The sequence below is a fragment of the Odocoileus virginianus genome, chromosome 23 (genome assembly GCF_023699985.2).
Source record: "Odocoileus virginianus isolate 20LAN1187 ecotype Illinois chromosome 23, Ovbor_1.2, whole genome shotgun sequence".
NCBI lineage: Eukaryota > Metazoa > Chordata > Mammalia > Artiodactyla > Cervidae > Odocoileus > Odocoileus virginianus.
The window spans coordinates 41,718,818-41,741,361 of NC_069696.1; the positions used below are offsets into that span (position 1 = coordinate 41,718,818).

At 45.3% G+C, this 22,544-nt stretch overlaps 1 protein-coding gene across 2 annotated transcripts in view; it reads left to right on the top strand.

Moving 5' to 3' along the window:
• LARGE1 (LARGE xylosyl- and glucuronyltransferase 1) overlaps positions 1-22,544 on the top strand; it is a 593,562-nt gene that overhangs the window by 143,033 nt on the left and 427,985 nt on the right. For both annotated transcript variants that reach the window (XM_070453980.1, XM_070453981.1), the window contains exon 2: positions 10,185-10,372. In XM_070453980.1, coding sequence (XP_070310081.1) covers positions 10,267-10,372 — 106 coding nt within the window. In that variant the 5' untranslated portion in view covers positions 10,185-10,266. The remainder of the gene's footprint in view (positions 1-10,184; positions 10,373-22,544) is intronic.

Genomic DNA, 22,544 nt, shown 5'->3' on the forward strand with positions numbered 1-22,544 from the left:
TGGGCTTCTTAGTCTCCAGAACTGTGAGAAATAAATGCTTGCTGTGTAAGTCACTCAATGTATGATATTTTTGCTGTAGCAGCCCAGATGAACTCAGACACCCTTCTGCATGTTTTGTGGATGTCACAGCAAGGAGCCAGTAGTCTCTGCACTGTCTTTAGAATTTGATTGATCAAGCAGCTAAAATTCAACTAATTCATTTTAATGTTGTTACCACTATTAATACATAGCATCTTACGTTGTTGTGTAAATATATTTGGAATTCATTTGCTCGCCTTTGATCCTTGCGTCAACCGTTAATGCTTGATATTGCCATGGGTCTTCACACAAAGAGATGGATGGTCTCAAGGTACTGAATGACTTTCTGAGATCTGCAGCCAACGTGAAGAGCCCATGTCCTGACTCCCATTCCTCTGTAAATGCCATGAGATATGTGTGAAATCATGCTGTGCCTGGGGGTTGTATTTTAACATAATTAGAAGCAAAACGGTCAAAACTCTCAGGCTATAGGTAGCATGTCCTAACTGCAGAGTTTTGGAAAGATGGGTGGTTAAATACTGAGGTCGTGACCCTAGGAAGGCCTCCACCCTTGATCTGGGCCATCACAGTGGTTCCAAGGGCAAAAGAACCTATTTTCCCACAGCAGGAGAATTGACTCCACAGTGGGATCAAGACAAAGTAAGCTGGCGGGGATGGACCCTTTGAGACCTTAAATCACAGTGAACTCCACGTTGTCAGCATTTGTTTCAAAGCTATTGCATGTGGCTGTTAAGTTCACATGACCAATTTTTACGCAGTGCCTCCCAGGCCAAATGTCATTCTCTAAATGAAAAAAAGAGATCAAGAGTGCCAGTTTGATAGGCCAAAGGGTCACCTGCAGGAGAGCGAGGCTTTGGGGCCTGATGGAGATGGAGGAGGGAGTGACTGCTGATAACCTTCAGGAGGGGGATGCTCTAGGCCATGAGCCTCTTGTGTGCTCTTCCTCCTGGGGCAGAGGAAGGAGAGGAAGCTGCCAAAGTGAAGTTTGCAGGTGGCCTCAGACATCACAAAGGATTTCCGAAGAGCACACCATTACCGCAAGGACCTAATTGAGATACTGTGAGAATTTTGTTTCTCATATTACAGATGGCATATGGTCAGACCACTCACTGGCAGGCTTTTGTTTAAAAGGGATTTGGGGACAATACTAGAGTGACAGCAAGGTGCGTGCCTGCTGAGGCTCTCCTGGCACCTTGGACCATTCATTCAAGGAATACCTCCTGGAATTTACCATTCAGAAAAGAAGACATTTGGGGAGAAAAGGAATGTATAAATTATTTATCTCAAAGGATAGGATAGTTAAGGAGTCTGGAATGGACATGTACATACTGCTATTTTTTTTAAATGGATAACCAACAGGAACCTTTGTATAGCACCTGGAGCTCTGGATATAGCCTGGATGGGAGGGAAGTTTGGGGGAGAATGGATACATGGTATATATGCCTGAGTCCCTTCGCTGTTCACCTGAAACTATCACAACACTGTTAATTGGCTATCCGTCAGTTCAGTCTTGTCCAGCTCTTCGCTACCCCATGGACTTCAGCACACCAGGCTTTCCTGTCCATCACCAACTCGTGGAGCGTGCTTAAACTCATGGCCATCGAGTCAGTGATGCCATCCAACCATCTCATCCTCTGTCATCCACTTCTCCTCCTGCCTTCAATCTTTCCCAGCATCAGAGTCTTTTCCAATGAGTCAGTTCTTTGCATCAGGTGGCCAAAGTATTAGAGCTTCAGCATCAGTCCTTCCAATTAATGTTCAGGACTGGTTTCCTTTAGGATTAACTGGTTTGATCTCCTTGCAGTCCAAGGGACTCTCAAGAATCTGTTCCAACACACAGTTCAAAAGCATCAATTCTTTGGCGCTCAGCTTTCTTTATGGTCCAGCTCTCACATCCATACATGACTACTGGAAAAACTGTAGCTTTGACTATACAGTTGTCTGTCAGAGCTATGGCAAAGTAATGTATCTGCTTTTTAACATGCTGTCTAGGTTGGTCATAGCTTTTCTTCCAGGGAGAGGCATGACTAGGACTTGCCAAATGACTGACAAGGACAGAGAGAACCAAGGAACGGTGATCTTCCTTCGAGGGAGGGGCAGTAAGATTCTGTAGTGACAGCTGGAAGCCAGGAGGGTGGAGACTGTGCACTAAAAATTAGTCACAACCTGAAATTAAGAGTTATTTTATTTGGTGGGAATGTTAAGGACTTCAAGACCAGGACACAGTATCTCAGTAGCTCTGAGAAAACTGCTCCAAGGAGGCAGGAGAGGGAGTCAAGCTATATACTAGTTTCCAACAAAGGGGGCAGGCAGTCTGAACATCAAAGATTTTTGTTAAGTAGTAAGGAAAACCAGAGTCATGCGTTGGAATTAGTGTTCTTATGTGTATGGAAAATGCAAGCCTCTGGGCTCACTGAATTCGTTCCTTTCATATGCACCTCAGCTGTCTGGGGCCAAATCCAGTTTCCTGTCACTGTAAGGGGTGACAGGTGTGGTGGATGGCTGCTTCTTGCTCCTCACCCACACCCACCCCCACCTCCTTGGCAACCTCCGTGGGGAAAGGGGTGGTGGCATCTGCTGGATTTCAGGCATTGTGTTCTCTGTGGGGAGCCCTCATTCACGTTAGGAGACCAGAAATTGCTGATAGCTGTGACCTTTTCTTTTTTTTTTTTTGCCCACCTGTATAGCAGGAAATATTTCATTTCACAAGACCAAGTTCCTAGCCCTTAAGTATGTGGACTCAGAATGCCACCTGCTGTATCAGTAAACTTAGAATGTTGGGGCCATCAAACCTCAGCTACTGCAGCCGCCCCGAGTCATGCACCCTGAGGGGACTTGGGGTGGACAGGAACAGGATCCTGGCCTCAGAAAGCTAAGATGCTTTTCAACGGAATGATTTCAGTGAGCCCAGACCCTTGCATCTTCGCATACACAGAAAAGCGCTACAATCATTATCTTGAGATATCTGTTTTTTTTTTTAATTAACAGCAATCTTTTGATGTTCCAACTGCCTGGTTTTTTTTGTTGTTGCACAACTTCTATACATCCTGGCTCCTCCCTTACCTCTTCAAGAGCAGTCCCTCAGAGCTATCTGAGAGGCTACCTCCAGGGCCTGAATTATTCAGAAAGTCCACCAAGTAAAACATAATTGTTAACTTTTAGGTTGTGCTTCCCCTTCCCCACCCCCCAGTTGATGTGTATTTGCCTTGAAAGAGTAGGGGAAAGCAGTGGTCTAGGGAACAGCTGTTGCCTTCACTTAAGAGCTGGAGGTAGAATGAAGCAAGGGGAAGTTGAGGATAAAGCAGAATTTGTTGCTTACTTAATAGGAGTTCCGCAGGATTCCATGTTGGATTGGGGAGGAAGGAGTGGGTTGGAGGTTATGTGACAAGAGTCATTTGTATGATAATGAACATCCAGGGAGGTTGCTGGCTGTGCCTGAGATATTCAGGCCTTGACCCACTCAGTACATATTTATTGATCACCTTTTTATATGCCAGATACAGTGCTGGCAACAAACGAAACAGGAGTGGCCAAAATGGACAAGGTGCTTTCCCCTTTGAGGTATCTGCTCTGACCGAGGAGGTATAGATTGGTCATCACTGGTGTGTCCTGTAGCAAAGAACTGATTTTCTGTTTTTCCAGAAAATACTAGAATTTGAGTTCCAGGATTTTCAATAACTAATTCAGCATTCTTAGCCTTAGTTTCCCCTTCTGTGAGATGGCTGAAGTGATGCCTCTGTGGGTGATGTCGGTGCTGTTCAGTCATTATTCAAATGTGCAAAAAGAGTTTTGATGGAAGGTCAGGATGGGTCCAGGTGGCATTAGTGGTAAAGAATCCACCTGCTAATGCTGGCAACTCAAGAGATACAGGTTCAATCCCTGGGTCAGGTAGATGCCCTGGAGAAGGAAACGGCAACCCACTCCAATTTTCTTGCCTGGAAAATACCATGAACAGTGGAGCCTGGTGGGCTACAGTCTGTAAGATCGCAAGGAGTTGGACACAATTGAAGTGACTTGACACACACACACACAGAGGGTGGGTCGTCAGAGCTACCGATAGTCCTTAAGACGCTTCTGTTTAATTAGAAAAAGGCACTTTTCCTTCTAGAAACCCTGCTTCCATGTGCCAGAGAACTGTTGTAGTAAATATGAAGTCAAAGAAGTTCAGGAAGTGAATGGTGCTGTCTTCTGCACTGGCTGGTCCCTGTAGGGTAAGGTGAGGGGTAAGAGAGAGATATGTACATGCTCAGTTGCATCAGACTCTTTGCAATTCCGTGGACTGTAACCTGCTGGGGTCCTCTGTCCAAAATTGTCCTAGGCCAGAATACTGGAGTGGGTTGCCATTTTTCCTTCTCTAGGTTAGGCAAGGTGGTGATGCTGAAAACCCGGCCTCTGTGCACTGGTGCTGAATCAGATCTCAGAGACAGAGTTTGGTGTGCCATGGAAAAGAATTGCTTTATTGCTTTGCCAGCCAAAGGGTGATACATAGCGGGGTCATGCATATCGAAACAGTGTGTCCCAACCCAGAGGGATGTGGTGAGGAGTTCTACAGCAGTGCTTCAGAGGCAGAGTCGCTAATAAGGAGCAGAGTGTGTATAGGGCTTGCACTCCGTTAATCTGGCCTCATGTGGTCTCCTGATGAGTGTCTCTGGTTCATGGATGGAGAATGCTAATACCTACCATTGGTGCAGTGGTAAAGAATCTGCCTGCCCATGTAAGAGACGTGGGTTTGATTTTTGGGTTGGGAAGATCCCCTGGAGAAGGAAAGACTTCAGTATTCTTGCCTGGAAAATTCTATGGACAGAGGAGCCTGGTGGGCTGCAGTCCATGGGGTCACAAAGAGTCGACACTACTGAGCACACATGTATGATGACCTTTTGTTGGGAGTTTTGGTTCTGTAAAGAACTCAAAGATCTAGTTATGTGTATCTCTTGAGGTGGAACCAGGACCTTGCCCCAAGGCTGTAGTATTGTTTCTTGACTGCTGCTTTCTTGTCTCCCTGATTAGCAGTTGTTCAAATTTGCTCTTTGAAACTCAGGGAAGCTAATGGAGGCTGGAATCTATTCCCTGCAAAGAAGAAATGGGAGAAATGGAAAGGCGTCTGTGCCCAGGAGCCCCACAGAGTCTTACTTGGTTTCAGTGGGAGGCCAGCTTTGGGTATTAACTAGTTATTTACCAAGTGCTTGAGTGCAGGCCTCTTAAACTGTAAGGTGCGCTTCAGTCACCTGGGATCTTGTTAAAATGCAGATTCTGACTTAGTAGGGCTGCGGTGGGGCCTGAGATTCTGCATTTCTACTGTTACTGCTGGTTCAGGGACCACACTTTGAGTTGAGATGGCTAAGTATAAACTGTTGTCTTAGTTACCGGTAGATGACTGGGATTCTTTGCCCTTAGAGGTTTTGATCTGATACAGAGAGATTAATGCACCGGAAGTGACTAGAAAACAATTATGTGATCAGGAAATGTGCTTTTGACACCTATTGGGATTTAGAAAAAATGGGAAGGAAGGAATGCCTTCAAGCCTGGACTTGCTGGAGAGGTTGCAGAGAACAGCAATGACTTGAAATTCCTCCTGAGGTTCAGCAGAGGAGGAAGGACGTTGCAGGTTCTGGGGCTGTGTGTGAGAGGATGGCTTGGGTATAGACAGGAGAGGGGAGTGTCATACCAGCAATAGTATGCATAATGAATGGTAATAGCCAAGCTAACATCGGTCAGCTGTCTATCTGCTGTGTGGGTGTGTGGGTGGGTGTGTGCTCAGTCGTGTCCAGCTCTTTGCAAATCCATGGACTGTAGCCCTCCAGGCTCCTCGGTCTGTGGGATTTCCCAGGCAACAATACTGGAGTGGGTTGCCATTTCCTTCTCCAGGGGATCTTCCTGACCCAGAGATCAAACCTGTGCCTCCTGCACTGGCAGAGAGATTCTATACCACTGAGCCACCTGGCTTCCTCTCTGCTATAGGACCTGTATTATAAGCTCAGGGAAAGACAATTCTTTGCCTGCTTACTACAGCGGTGACAATGCTTGACTTTCAGGATTCAGTCAATCTTTTAGTGAGGCAGATTAGTGGCCCTTATCTGCTCCATGTCTGTAGGATCAGTTTTTGGATCCTAAGTGATTCCTTTGGATTTTGACCATTGAATTCCTTAGTTTTTTTTTTTTTTTTTTTTGAAGGTTACTTAGATTTTTATTCCCTCTTCATGTGCAGTGTTTCTGGAAAATCTGCACATCTTGAACACCCATGAAGAAGCATTTCTAATATCCATGATGCTAATTAAAGGACAGCCTCTGGTGCTGATGAGAGATGGCTGAACACAGCAGTATTTGGAATGTAAGCCTCTGACTGGTCTTTCGAGTGGTAACCAGCCAACCATGGAGGGTATATTCCCAACTGGCATCCTACAGATGTTAACTGACTGCCTCTAGCATGCAAAGAAAGAGTAACACATACATACTACACTGTCCGCACAGAGGTGTTTTGAATCACAAGCAATACAACAAGAAGACACGGTGATTTAAGTTTTTAAATATTTTTAAATAATAAAAGAAATGCATGCTTCTTATATACTATTTAGGAAAAATATGTGTTCATGTTTGTTGAAATTACCCATATGCTACACCCAGAGATAACTTTCAACACATACCTTTTTCATATCTATAGCTACGATAGTATTTATACACTTATAAACAGTTTATCACATTGGATGAAGGATACTTGCAATCACATTTTATGTTCAACTTTGAATCCTACTTTTGTGGCTTAACAGATCACAGTCATTGTTCTGGCACCTACATGTATTTTATAGATTTGAATTTCATTGGCTAAGACAGATGGGCGAAGACAAATGAAGTAGTTACTTAGGAGGAATTGGGTGTTGGATTTGAGAGAGGGGCATTTAAAGATGACTCTTAGCCACCTGGGTTAATAAGTGAGGGCTTCTCCCTTCCCCCAGGCAAGAACAGTTTAGAGACTGGTTTTCTAGTTAATACATCCACATTTGCACATGATTGGGATGTAATTTGCAGCCCACCTCCGGTTTCTTCCTTCCTTCCTTCTTGTGTTGATTCCAGTATTAACTTCCTGGAGGAACCTCTGATATAAATTGAGATTTTTCTTTAAAATGTGTTTTTAGTGCACAGAGGTGTCATTTAAAAGTCAAATCCATGAAGGAATATTTTTTACCTGCTGGGTTTAATTTCAGATGCCAGTGTTATCATAAAATGCAAACCACCCTAGACTCGGTTTTAAAACTTTGTACAAATTGTGCCAGTTGAAATTAACTTCTGCAGATGGAGAGAGGACGAAAATAAGTGTTATAAAGAGTCTTAAAAAGTATTATTTAAATATTAATGCCACTTCAGTTCCGCTCCATAGCTATTCCATCTTTTCCTTAAAGTATAAACTTTTCTATAGCTTTCCAACTATATTTTTGTCTATTTAACTTTTCTTTTTTTTTTTTTTTTCTTTTTTTGTGGAATGGGAGCAAACAATGGTGATATGTTTGACCCTGGGAAAGAAAATAATCATAAGATTCAAGATGAAGGATTTAGGTTTGATCAGAAGGAAAATGCCCCCTGGCAGAGTTGTTAGGATGAATTATTTAAGGAGAGCAAAGCTTGAGGTGTCTCTGCCCCAGATGTGTGTAACCTTTGGCAAGTTATTTCATGTTTCTGGATTTTAGTATTCTCATCCATAAAATGGGGAGGAAAAATAATATTAATACCTACCTCAGGTTATTTTGAGAGTTAAACAGGTAAAAAACATAGGAACGTGTTTGACAGATAATAAGTGCTATTTACTGTTGGTTTTCTTTATCGTTAAGTGAACTGTAAAAAAAGAAAAGAAAAAAGTGATTTTAATGTAATGGTACCACTTAAAGGGGACTTCCCTGGTGGCTCAGTGGTAAAGAATCCGCCTGCCAATGCAGGAGACGCGGGTTCAATCCCTGGGTCAGGAAGATGCCCTGGAGAAGGAAATGGCAACCCACTCCAGTATTCTTGCCTGGGAAATCCCATGGACAGAGGCGCCTCGCAAAAGAGTCGGCCATGACTGAGCAACTAAACAAGGACAACCACCTGAAGGACAATTGAGTAGCAGGTCTTTCAGAGTTAAAACACCCCCCTGGACTGTCAGGCAAGGCCGCCTGGTTGAGATCTAATTTTTTAAGCCGAGCTCTATGGGGTCGGGGGAGAGTGGCTATGATCCCCTGGAGGAGGGCATGGCAACCCACTCCAGTATTCTTGCCTGGAGAATCAACCCCATGGACAGGAGCCTGTGACTGCAGTCTATAGGGTCAGAAAGAGTCGAACATGACTGAAGTGACTTAGCACACAATGCACAGAGAAGAGCGGCTTGCCAGGGTCACGGCTCTTCAAGTGTGGCGCCCGGATTTGCAAACGGATCTTTCTAACTGCACAGCCTCCACCAACACTCCCTCTCCCTGAGAGGTCCTCAGCTTATCTGCCATCCTCCTTGTCAGTGACTAGCGGAGTCTGTATGTAGGGTTTGTTTCCTGTGCTTCAGAATGTAACACTTCCCTAAGAGGGACTTCTCCAGTCAACATTCTCCTTGTTTAAAGAGATTTTGCTTTTTCAGGTTTTACTTTCTTATCCACACCCTCTAACCCTGTGGACTTTGATATGTTTCTAGAAAGAGCCATTCAGGAAATCCCATCAGAGTGGTCGCAGAAGACAGCTGGGCCTTAACAGCTGAGATTGACTCCATCAGGCGTTCATTGCCAACAACTTGCCTAACAGAGGTTCCTGAGCTTGAGAGGGTCCCCTTTGGTTAGGATCCAGTTCTGTTTATTTGTTCAACAGACAGTCAGCAAGCCCTGCAGGTGATAGGCCGTAGGCTATGTCTTAGTGAATGTGAGGTGAGTCGGAGGGGCACCTGCCTCCTGAAAGCACCAAGGGTGGTGGGGAAGGAGACACTTCAACCAGACCTTTGTCCCATAAGGTTTAAGGGACACATCCAAGGGAACATTCAAATCAGCTCTTCCATGGCCATCCCTTCCTTAGGAATCTGCAGGCTTTTGTACCTGTCCACCCTGTGTCCATGTGGACTTTTCACTTCCAGCCAGTGTGTGACGTCCGTGTTAGGACCTGGGAGGAGATGAGACTGTATGATCTGCTGGTTTTTACATTTTTTAAAAATAAGTCATGTGCCTTCCTGGTCAAGTACTTGGGTGAAAGATCCTGGGCCCTCTAGTTCGTCTGAATTGACCTTCTGCCTCTTCTTTGGTCCTCTCTCTACTGGCCTTCTGCGTGGTCTACGATTGTCCCTCTGCAGACTGGTTGTAGGTTGTCTGTCTTCTCTCTGATCTGTTCCTGTTTGAATTGTCTCATGCTTTTCTGGGCGTCTTCCCTGTGAAAGGGGTAAAACCATAAAGACACCCTCTGTGGAATGTCTCTAGGTTTTCCACGTGATTGAGGTGCAGCTCCAGACTTCTTGGGGAGGGTCTTGGGGCCTCTCCAGTCTCCTTTCCCTTGACTGTGTTGTTCATCAGCCTGATGGGCCTTCTGCATTTCTCTCTGCCAGAACATGGGGACTGTTCTGCCTTCTTGACCCAACATGGATGGATCAGCTTCACTGGTTCGTGAAAATCCCAGTGGTTACATTCTTGGGGTTCCTGATGTTGGTCTCTCTTTTTAGACTGTGCTCTTTAGAGCCAGCGCTTGTTCTGGTCATTTTTGAAAACACAGCCCTTGTTTAGTGCTTGGTACTTACAAGATGTTTACTAGGTGCTCTTTTTACTAAGTCTTAGTCCAGGCTTCAAAACTCACCTATGTACTTGTCTGTGTATATATGCATGACAGAGACAGAGAGAAACATAGTGGGGGGTGTCTGTTATAGTTTGTTTAATCCTGCATTTGTTTATTTCGTAAAGAACTCTTTTTGAGGTTTGACAGAAAACAGCAAAATTCTGTAAAGCAATTATCCTTCAATTAAAAAATAAATAAATTAGAAACAGCAAGGGAAAAAAACTCTTGCAGTTTGGGTAGATTGCAAGACTGCAGCATCATCTCTTGGGATGAAGTTGTAGATGAGCTGAACCACTCTCAGGATCTGCAGGATATTTCTTTTCTGCAATTTGTCCATCGACAGTGCTAAGAACTCAGCCCTTCCTCTTTGCTCTTCCTTCCAGGAAGTATTATGAGGGAGGCTGAGGACGCCACGCTCGGGGCAGAGACACGGCGCTGGGATTAGGGACTGCCACTTCTGAGAGGATGCTGGGGGTCTGCAGAGGGAGACGGAAATTCCTGGCTGCTTCACTGACTCTTCTCTGCATCCCAGCCATCACCTGGCTTTACCTGTTTGCCGGGAGCTTTGAAGGTAAGAAGGAAGCTTTCCCACAGGGAGGGGGTGGAGGGAAGAAGGAACACTGGCTGCCTGGAGTCCTCGGAACAAGCGCCAAGTCTTCTAACCCCAACGTCGCATTCTGTAGAACAATGGAATGTTGATGCCCCATCACAGGGAAAGATCTGTCTAGGTTTGGGTCTTCCCAGGTGGTGCTAGTGGTAAAGAACCCACCTGCCAATGCAGGAGACGTAAGAGACATGGCTTCGTTTTCCTGGGTTAGTAAGATCCCCTGGAGGAGGGCATGGCAGCCCACTCCAGTATCCATGCCTGGAAAATCCCATGGACAGAGGAGTCTGGTGGGCTACAGTCCATAGGATCGCAAAGAGTCAGACATGACTAAACCTACTTAGCATACACACACAGGGAACCAGAGGGAGTCAGTGATGGGAGGAGAAAAAGGTAAATACAAAGATGAAAATAAGGTGCCTCTAGATACAGCAGTATGGTGGAGGTTACACAAATGTCAGAAACCAGCTTTGTAGGCTGATCGCTGTGTTGATAATGGGAAAAAGGTTGGGTCCTGCAGGGATTACTTCATGCAGTTTATGGAGTCAAATGTTTCATTCATTTTTTCATCTATTCATTCACTTATCTGTTCAGCCAACATTTTGCAACTGTTTAACATCCATGCTAAACTAGGTGCTGGGAGTCCAGTGATAACAGATCGGAACCTTCAGAGTATCATGGAGGAGACAGTGATTGCTGTACATGGTAACTCCTTAAGATGAGGCAAGCTCACGGGGCTGGGAGATAGGGTGGTCAGAGCTATCAGGTGGTCTGGTTGTAGAAGATGAGTGGTGATGCTGATGGGCTGAGTACAGGGGTTCAGCACAGGAGACGCCCTTCCCGAGCAAACAACAAACACTCCTCCCTGACACTGTCCTGAAATCCATAGAAGAGATGCACACACCGTCCTTCTAGCCAGGAGTTTCTAATGTAGTGCGACACTGTGTGTATCAAAGATGCTTTTCTAAGCCTCAGGGAGGGAAGGAATGGCAGTATTGAAGAGCCTACTTTCTTTTTATTTACCCCCAAACTTGACTTAAAATACCTATATACATCTCCAGTGAAAATCTGTCTCCAGAAAGTCACTACTGTGTTTTTAAACATTTCCTTTATGCATAATTTTATTGACAGCTCAAGGCTACCTTTTAATTAGGAGTTCCACTTCACTTTCTGAAATTTGCCCTGAATTTGCTTGGCTGAATATTAATGAGCAGGGAAGGGCCCAGTACCACACCCCTGTCCCTTTCCTATCCCCAGACCTCCCTGGAGGGGTAGCTAGAGATTTCACCTAAGCATCTAGATAGAGTGGATTATGCCATGGCTGTGGGTGATAGATTATGCCATGGCTGTGGATGGTTAAGTTTTGGTAAAGAGATCAGAGGGAGGATGATGAGTTGGTATTGGCAGTGGCAAAAAGTAGAAGGAGGCATTCTCCAGGGATGAAACCCTGTGAAAGAAAGCCAAGAGCGTAAGTGCTGGCACAGGTTTAGCACATTGAAACGTTGACTTTGGCAGTGTAACTAGACTGGTAATAATAGTATAGCAGCAATAATGACAATGACAACAACATACACTGTAATATTCTGAGCATTTCTACGTGCCTGGCATTGTTGTGAGGATTTAACACATGTTAACTCCTCCTTCGCAATAATCCTGTGTGATGGGTTCCAGTGAGGAGGTCTAGGAAGATCAGCTGCGGTGATATGCCCAGGGGCCCAAAGCCAGCCAAGATGGGGCCTGGGCTTATTGAACTTGAGAGCAGGAGGTTTTCACTGCAATTCCATGTTGCGGACAGGGCTTCAGTGAGGGTAGACTTTGGGTAGGGAAACGGGGACCTGATGAGGTATCACATGACCTTTCTGAATGTGTATGAGGGAAGCTGTACAATTTTTATTTCTCCTTGTTGGTGGAAACCCAACTCTAAATGATTTTGGCAAAGAGGGAATTCGGTGACTCATGAAACTAATAAGTTCAAAGGAAAAAATTGGCTTCAGGTATGGCTGGATCCAGGGGCTCCAGTGATATTTTTGTGGCTCTGTCTCCCTACTTTGTTTTGCTGCTTTTCTCTGCTGTAGTTCTTTTCAGGGTAGCTTTTCCTCTCCAGTGAAAACTTTGGCCAGCAATTGATTCTCACCAGTCCCTTGTAGAAAGAGGGGGATTCCTCCCCATAATTCTCCAGCATCACCTCTGGTTAGATTACCTCTTGTCCCTCTTGATCTGGAGAGCAATCACTGTGGTTGGGGGAGGCAGATGAGGGCAACTCTGAGCTCTGTGGCTATTTCTAGGCCAGAGTTCCCTGAAGCATGTGAAGTGAGACTGGGGAGGGGTGGTCCCTAAAATTACCTGGTGCAGTTCCCCAAAGAGGGGAAACTAGAAGATGATCTGGGGTGTGGAGAACTCAGATCTGGCTGTGCCTAGTGATGGGTTGATATCAACTTGAAGGTCTCTTTCCAGCATCATGCTCTCTAGTCCAGTTCTGACTGATGGAGTGACTGTGCCCATGGACTTTTATTAGACTGGCAGATAGATTGCATTAGATAGGGTTTGGATGATCCAGATGCAGAAAAGATCTTCATGACCCACATAATCACAATGGTGTGATCACTGACCTAGAGCCAGACATCCTGGAATGTGAAGTCAAGTGGGCCTTAGGAAGCATCACTACAAACAAAGCTAGTGGAGGTGATGGAATTCCAGTTGAGCTATTTCAAATCCTAAAAGATGATGCTGTGAAAGTGTTGCATTCAACATGCCAGCAAATTTGGAAAACTCAGCAGTGGCCACAGGACTGGAAAAGGTCAGTTTTCATTCCAATCCCAAAGAAAGACAGTGCCAAAGAATGCTCAAACTACTGCCCAATTGCACTCATCTCACACGCTAGTAAAGTGATGCTTATGATTCTCCAAGCCAGGCTTCAGCAATACAGGAACTGTGAACTTCCAGATGTTCAAGCTAGTTTAAGAAAAGGCAGAGGAACCAGAGATCACATTGCCAACATCTGCTGGATCATCGAAAAAGCAAGAGTGTTCCAGAAAAACATCTACTTCTGCTTTATCAACTATGCCAAAGCCTTTACTATGTGGATCACAACAAACTGGAAAATTCTGAAAGAGATGGGAATACCAGACCACCTGACCTGCCTTTTGAGAAACCTGTATGCAGGTCAGGAAGCAACAGTTAGAACTGGACATGGAACAACAGACTAGTTTCAAATAGAAAAAGGAGTACATCAAGGCTGTATATTGTCACTGTGCTTATTTACCTTATATGAAGAGTACATCACGAGAAATGCTGGGCTGGATGAAGCACAAGCTGGAATCAAGATTGCCGGTAGAAATATCAATAACCTCAAATATGCAGATGACACCACCCTTATAGCAGAAAGTGAAGAACTAAAGAGCCTCTTGATGAAAGTGAAAGCTGCTCCTAAGTTGCTTCAGTTATGTCCGACTCGCTGCGACCCCATAGATGGCAGCCCACCAGGCTCTGCCGTCCCTGGGATTCTCCAGGCAAGAACAGTGTAATGGGTTGTCATTTCCTTCTCCAATGCATGAAAGTAAAAAGTGAAAGTGAAGTCGCTCAGTCGTGTCCGACTCTTTGAGCCCCATGGACTGCAGCCTACCAGGCTCCTCCATCCATGGGATTTTTCAGGCAGAAGTACTGGAGTGTGGTGCCATTGCCTTCTCCGGAAAGTGAAAGAGGAGAGTGAAAAAGTTGGCTTAAAATTCAACCTTCAGAAAACTAAGATCATGGCATCTGGTCCCATTACTTCATGGCAAATAGGTGGGGAAACAATGGAAACAGTGGCAGACTTTATTTTGGGGGGCTCCAAAATCACTGCAGATGGTGACGTCAGCCATGAAATTAAAAGACTCTTACTCCTTGAAAGGAAAGTTATGACCACCCTAGACAGCATATTAAAAAGCAGAGACGTTACTTTGCCAACAAAGGTCAGTCTAGTCGAGGCTATGATTTTTCCAGCAGTCATGTATGGATATGAGAGTTGGACCATAAAGAAAGTTGAGAGCTGAAGAATTGATGCTTTTGAACTGTGGTGTTGGAGAAGACTCTTGAGAGTCCCTTGGACAGCAAGGAGATCCAACCAGTCCATCCTGAAGGAAATCAGTCCTGAATATTCATTGGAAGGACTGATGTTGAAGCTGAAACTCCAATACTCTGGCCACCTGATGGGAAGAGCTGACTCATTTGAAAAGACCCTGATGCTGGGAAAGATTGAGGGCAGGAGGAGAAGGGGAAAACAGGATGAGATGGTTGGATGGCATCACCGACTCAATGGACATGAGTTTGTGTAGCCTCTGGGAGTTGGTCATGGACAGGGAGGCCTGGCATGCTGCAGACCATGGGGTCACAAAGAGTTGGACATGACTGAGCAACTTTTCTAACTGATCTGGATACATTAACAGAAGCAAGACCTAGGTTTGTTCCCTGAGTCGGGAAGATCCCCTGAGAAGGGAATGGCAACCCACTCCAGTACTCTTGCCTGGAGAATTCAATGGACAGAGGAGCCTGGCAGGTAAAAGTCCATGGGGTCGCAAAGAGTCAGACATGATTAAACTGCTGACACTTTCACTTTCTAGCTAGGAGGATGAAGGTGATACATTTCTTTTACGAGGTATCAATTAGTCCATAGCCGGGCCACTGCATTTATTTCTGGATGCTACACTTTGAGAGCAATCTAGATAAATCAGCACATTAGGAGAATCTAGGTGAATGACAGTGCTATCTCAAACCTTATTTTGTACGAAACAGTGGAAAGAATGGGGCTGTTTACTTTGGAGAAGCAGAGGCTCCAGGTGTATATGACCAGCTTCAGCAAACAGTCAAAGGGCCGCCATCTGAAAGAGAGATTGGGCTTACTCTGACAGCCCCTGAATCTATGGAGGAATGTGGCAGGGAGCCAGATGTCAAGATCATCATAATAAGGGTCATTCTGTCCAGTGCTGGGATGAGCGGCCCTGGGAGGGAGGGGTGAGAGGTGTGCAGGCGAAGGGTGATCATGAGGGCAGTTGCATAGGGGGACCTGCCTGCCCGGTCCTGACCCAGAGATCCTGAGACTCTAGAAAAGCCTGAATGTTTATTCAGAAAGATTTCCTCCTTGGAGTTCCTGCCAGTTGCCGCAGGCATCAGTACACTTCCAAAAGGGCCTGCAGAGACATTCTTTTCTTTGTAGTTAAACATAACAACTTTGCAATCCATTTATTGACACCCTTGAGTTTTCTGTCTCGAGGCAGATGGAACCATAAATAAGGGACAGAGCTGCTGCCTGAATTCGGACTTTATGTGGGTTTATTTATTTCTCAACCCTGCCTAATTTTGATGGATGATCTCCTGAGAGCAGAGCCTAGAACTCTTCCTGAGATGTGGATGCTTTTAGATAGTGTAAGATTTTGGAGTCAGATTACACGCAACATCATGATATATTGAGAGAGCAAGGGATGGAGTCAGGGTCTCAGACTATAAAATCACCTCAGAGTAGCTGGTGATTTGGGGCATAATCATGCTTCTCCTCTCCTTCTGCTTGAAATGATGTTATAAAAATGAAGCTCACCTATTGGGGCACAGCATTCTACATGTTTATGATTCTAAGCATCGGATGTGAATGAGTTGGAAATGACCAGAATCTTCTCCAGTTAATGGGAAATAGGACAGGAGGAGGAAAAAGTCTTAATGTGATTTGCTCTGGAGTGTGGGCTTCCCAGGTGGCACTAGTGGTAAAGAACCTGCCTACTAGTGGAAGGGAGCTAAGAGACGTGGTTTGATTACTGAGTTGGGATGATCCCCTGGAGGAGGGCATGGCAACCCACTCCAGTATTCTTGCCTGGACAATCCCATGGACAGAGGAGCCCGGCAAACTACTGTGCATAGCGTGGCAAAGAGTCGGACACAACCAAAGCAACTTAGCACATGCACACACGTGGATCCAGGATCAGTGTATAAAAGTTATAGGGAAGCAGGCGTTTTCTTAATGTAAGAAAGCACCTCTTCTAACACCTTTGCCAGGTGTTAGAATTCACCATTTGGGAAAGCCTTGAAATCTTCCTTCCTGGAGCTGTTTGTCAAAGGCCGGGTGACCATTGGTTAAGGATGCCCATCAGGCGATGTTTTTGCTGATGCCTTAATCCCCAAATTCCTAAACACTCCTGACCGCGTGTCTTCCCACACCTGTGTTCCTCTACCATCTCGGTTAACATCCCCAGCTCCCCGTGCTGCAGGCTCTAAGCTTTGGAGCCTTTGTTCTCTTCCCTTTTCATTCCCTTGGTTGTCGTATCCTGTCATATTTGATCTTGGCCTCGTGCAGCTGTGTCTTTTGTTTCCCCCGCTCTCACCGCCTCTGATGCGCTGGCTCTGCTGTCCACGTTCATCCTTTGGGGTCAGGTCTGAGGCAGCAGCTGGCTCTCCTGCACGTCTCCTCCACCCTCAGTCACAGCACCTCTCTGCTCCTCCAGCCCCATGTCCTGACACCCTCCTGGCGTTCCTGTCCAGCCACGCTAGACTTCCCTCCATGCTCTCTGTCCTCTGGGTTTCGCACATGCTGCTCCTTCCCTTCCCGTCTTTGCTTGGCCGACTTAGAATCTCCTGTCTCAGGGTAAACACCAGAGCGCCTCGCCCGTAACTAGGCTGGCTTCCTCTGCTCCACCCCCCCGCCCCCAACTCCTCATCCTTTTCCTTCCCTCATGCTCAGCACACTTCGTTTTTCTTGTGTTTGGAATTGCTGTCTTCTCTACTGACTGTATTTATTTTTCTACTGACTGTATTTTGTCATCTGATGACATTTTTGATGTATTTCGGTCATCTGATGTGAACAGACAACTCATTGGAAAAGTCCCTGATGCTGGGAAAGACTGAGGGCAGAAGGAGAAGAGGGCATCAGAGAAGGAAGATAGCCGATGGCATCACCGATGCAATGAACATGAACTGGGTCAGTCTCCAGGAGATGGTGAGGGACAGGGAGGTCTGGCGTACTGCGGTCCATGGGGTCACAAAGAGTCGGACACAGCTGGGAAACTAAACAGCAACTACTGACTGTAAGCATCAGGAGGCAAATGGTTTACCCTGTTCATCCTTCCATCTCCAGCACCTACTGTGTGCCAGGAGAACTGTTTGCTGAATGCATGAATGAGCTAAGGAACATGCGCTCTTCAGGCTTTGCGTGTTGCCAGCTCTCTTGGTTGCCTGCTGTTTAAAGGCAGGCTCCTTGTCATGGCGCTGGGGTCTTTCACAGGCTTTCTCTCTTAGCCTATAATTTTTGTCTTCCCTCAGGTGAGGACGCCTCATCGAACATCCTGAGAAAACCCATCTTCATTTTCCCTTTGTTCTTTCTGCCCAGGATTCAGTTCTCTTTTCCACAACCCTTCCTCCCAGCCCGCTCCTTTAGTGCCTGTGTGCAGTGTCACTTTCTCCTAATGTCTGATCCTGTCTTATAATTTCCGTGACAAAACTCACCAAGGGGTATTTTGCTTGCTTGGTGTCTTTCTAGCCACTTGTGTGTGAGATTCTTGAGACAACAGACTGTTTTACTGATCATCACATCCCCAAAGCCTGGGCATCACTCTGCTTGGTTCTTTGTAAATGTTGCCTGGAAATGATTCTGCTATTAAGGGCAGCAGGAGCCCATGTGGCTTCCCAGTTGGTGCTAGTGGTAAAGAACCTCCCTCCAGTGCAGGGAACATAATGAGGCATGGGTTTGATCCCTGGGTCGGGAAGATCCCCTCGAGAAGGAAATGGCAACCCTCTCCAGTTTTCTTGCCTGGAGAATTCCTTGGACAGAGGAGCCTGGGAGGCTACAGTCCATAGGGTCGTAAAGAGTCGGACACGACTGAATCAACTTAGCACGTACACACGCACGTAGGAGCCTGTGTAGACAAGGGCTTCTCCTGGTGCTCTGAGCATCTCTGATTTTGAGACCTCGGGATATGGCACTGGACGCCTCACCTGCCTTCTGGTTGGGATGTTAATTCTGGGACTTGACTGGTTCTGCTTAAACACATCTCTCTTTGAATTTAGATCCTGCTGTTATTTTCTACCAGAATCGCCTTTTCTCGTGGGCATAGGAGTGGTTCTTTCTTCTCTGCCCATCAAGGAGATAGCGTTCAGCTGCTATTGAGTTATCAGCAGGTGGAAAAGGGTGCTTTTCAGCCACTCAGAAAACAGTTCACACATGGTTCCCTCCGAGCATTTATTACCAGCTCCGAGCAGGCACTTCCTGTGGTCACAGGAGGCAGGCCAGTGAGGGTTGCGGGTGTTATTTAAAAGCAGACGCTTTCAGAGGTGTAGCACCTAGAACATTTAAAAGCAGTACCATGAATGGGCACAGGATATTAATTCCTGGCTGATTTCAGCCGGCACCCACATTTGTCATTCCTGAAGCCTCCCCTCACTGTTCATGCACTCTTCTTTATCAACACAAGCTCCTCCTGAAATGGATGGTTTGCAAATCATTACTGTAAATTTCAACAGGAGAAAATGAGGTCCTGGCACTTGACCATTTTGAAGAGTTGCAGTGAGAACCAAGGAGTTGTAAGTTAAAGCATTTTCCTTGTTTTTTTCATTATGGGGGACCGCAGGGCACATAAACAGTGGAGTAGGGGAGGTGGGGGCTTGTCGAAACATAACTGCTTGCCTAGCCCCACATTCCCTTGCCCCATCCCTCAGCCTGGACCTGATGCAGGAGGTTTGTGAATTTCAGACAAGGTGCTAGTGGGTAATTTGCTGAAGGTTTCATTAGCCCCCGAGGCTGGGCTGTGTGGCAGCTTTGATGGCAGCCAAATCATTTTGCCTTCCTGCCGATGGCCCCGATGTATCACTTAATAAGGATATTATGAGGTATAAGAACATAGGATGCTGAATGCGAAATGAAATGGGAAGTGTAATATAAAAGTTTTATTGATTTAAAAAAAAAGATCAGAAATGAAGGGCTTTTCTAGCCAGGGCTTAATAGCATTAGTGTTGAGCTTAAGCAAAAGTCTGCAAAGGTTGAGAATGTGCAAGTGAGAGGCTGCAAGTGGTGCCCTGGGCATAGGGCACAGTGGGGCTGTGTGTGTCATCGGTTCTTACCTTGGGCCAAAAAGCATCTCTTCAGGGTCTTGGAATCTGAAAGTGCAGCCCAAGTCTATCGAGGTCTACGATTTTATCTGGTGGTGAGATGGTTGCTAAGGTGACCTCTACTTTTCTTACCCCCAGCTTTTTTTTTTTTTTTAACACCCAGCTTTTAACCTTAAAATGCTATCAGTGGTCCTGCTGGGGTGGAGAAAATGACCCTGAAGTGTCAGTTGGCTGCATCTCCTGGAAGAGCTCCTAGCAAGAGTCTTGGGTGAGGCGTCAGGAAACCTGGTTTCCATGCGCCCCAGCAGCCCCCCTGTATTGGTTTCTTGCAGCTACTGTAGTGTGTTACCCCAAATGTAGTGGCTTCAAACACAGATTTGCTGGCTTACAGTTTCAGAGGTCAGAAATCCTAAATGAGTCTCATTGGGCTGAAGCCATGATGCTGCCAGGGCTGGTTCTTTCTGGGGTCCCCTGGAGAGAATCCATATCCTGGCCTCATTCATCTTCTGGAGGCTGCCGTTTTCCTTGGCTTGTGGCATCTTCCTCCATCTCCTAGGCCAGAGGGGTAGCATCTTCAGGTTATTCTCTCTGACCATGACCTCTGCTTCTGTGGTCACATCTCCTTTTCCAATTTGTGACTCTCCTGCCTCGCTCTTAGAAGGACCCTTGTGATTATGTTGAGCCCATCTGGATAATCCAGGATAATTGTCCCATCTTAGAATCCTTCATCTAATCACATCCACCAAGTCCTTGTTGCCATGTACAATAACATAGTCACAGGTTGTGGGGATTCGGACGTGCACATAATTGGGGAACCATTATGTGGTCTTCCATACCCCTCCCCTACAGTCCTATGCTCCTGCATCCCCTCCACCATCTTTTTGTTCTTTGGAGACAAAGCGAAGGGGTGTTATACTATCTGCTTTTCTCATGAGGACATCTTATCCTGCTCCAGGAGTTTTGACTTCAACCCTTTGGATACATGAATGTCCAGCAGGACTTGGCGCTCATGAAAAAGGGCATTGTATTTAGACGTGTTTGCCTGTTCAATTCTGACCCTAATACTTTGTCTGTAATAGGTGCTTCATCAGTAACCAGTGATAGGTTAAGGTTTTCTGAAATGAAAGGCCCAGAACTTCTGCTCTTCGAGGGTTCTGGTCTGAAAATGATTTTTTAGTTTCAGATACCAGTTTAACAAAAGGAGGGGGAATTTCATCAACCTATTGATGGTTGAGTACATCAATTTTAAGTAAATGAGAGCCACTTGTGTAACTATTTGGACTGCACTTCATATTATCACCTAAACCTATCACCTACCTAAATCAGCCATCTACCAAAGAGAAATGTGTCTATATCGGCACAAAAGATGAGTAAGAGGAGGTTTACGTGGGTGTATGTAAATGCCTGTCCACAGTAAAAATAAATAGTGGCATATTTATATTGTGAAATATAGCAGAGCAATGAAACTCTACTCACAGTGTTGAGCAAAAGAAGGCAGACACAAAAGAATAAATGCTGTATGATTTCAATTATATGGGCAAACAGTCAACTTAGGGGTAGAGATGAGACTGGGGCAGGACTAAAAGACTGTGTGTGCTGGCAATAATTGAATTTACTTTTTAACCTCTGATTATATAGGTGTATTCACTTTGTGACAGTTCATCCAGTTTTTCATTGATTTATTTTCCTGTATGTGTGTTGTTTTATTTAAAAAAAAAAAAAAAAAAAAAAAAAAAAAAACCTATGCAGGCTTTGTTAAATAAGTACCTGAATTTGAAGAGACGGTGTGGATCTTGCATTCTTTTCAAATGAGAGGGATTTTATTAACTTTTACGATTTACGAATCTATGTCACTGTTTAATTTTGAAATTCAAATGCTTTTCAAGCATGGGACTTTTCTTGGGGGATAGATGTTTAACATTTCTGTGCAACCACATTTCCATTTTTCCTTCATGCTGTACCTCATCATTTGGACACATATTCTCCCTGTGAGAGTCTGATCACAGCTCTCACTTCAAGTTATGAAATTTGCTCATAAAACCCTAATTCTGAAAGAGTGTTTTTATCCATTTGCAACAAGGCCAGTATTCCTACCCGAATTCTGGCAATAACATAGCTCCAATTAATATTAAAATGGTATTATTTCATATCAAGGACACCAAACCACATTGTATAAATGGTCCTATCTGCTTTAGTCAACAAAAATGCGTCTTTATAAAGCCCTGGTGCCTGGAAAAGAAGACTTTTATTGTATTATAGGGGATAGAAAACATGAAAAGGCTATGTAGTATTTAAACTATAACTGTAATGAAAGCACTAGCAATAGTTCCTGCTTGTGTGTTAGTTGCTCAGTCGTATCCAACTCTGTGTGACCCCGATGGACTGTAGCCCGCCAAGCACCTCTATCCGTGGAATTCTCCATGCAGGAACACTGGTTCTGTTTATCGCTTGTTAAAACAGATTGGCTGTCTCTGGCTTGCAGGTGTATTGGGTTTGGCTTGCTGAGAGCTTATTTGGTACTAATAGTTAAATTTGGAGATGGCACTTAAAAATCATGATTTCTGGCTTAAGTAATAAAATGGAAAGCTCTAGCAAGTTGGACCCACCTTGCAGAGCATCCGTTGACTGGGGCTTAGTGCTATTGCCTTGCGCAGTGCCTGATGCTTCAGTTTGCCCTGGTCCCCACCCTCCCTGGCTGCTCCTGTGTCATTCTATGCACAGAGCCGGATTGGGAAGAAAGAGCCCCTGGTCTCTGCTAATGTCACTTACTGACCCCCAACTGGCTCGGATTGACTTTGGGCTCACCGTCTGCCATGTGCTGTGCTAGGTATTTTACATACATAATCTCATTTTTTTCTCCAAACACTTTCATACCTTCCCATGTTATAGACAAGGAAACAGGCTTCGGGATGTTTAGTTCTTTGGCCAAGCTCACCTTGCCAGCGAATAATGGGGCCAGCATTGGAACCCAGGCCGTGCCTGTAAAGGCCCTGCGAACTGCTCTCCCAGCAACTTGTAGATACACAAACAACTGGTAGATGACATTTTAAAGTCAACACGCCAAAGTTCTAGACAA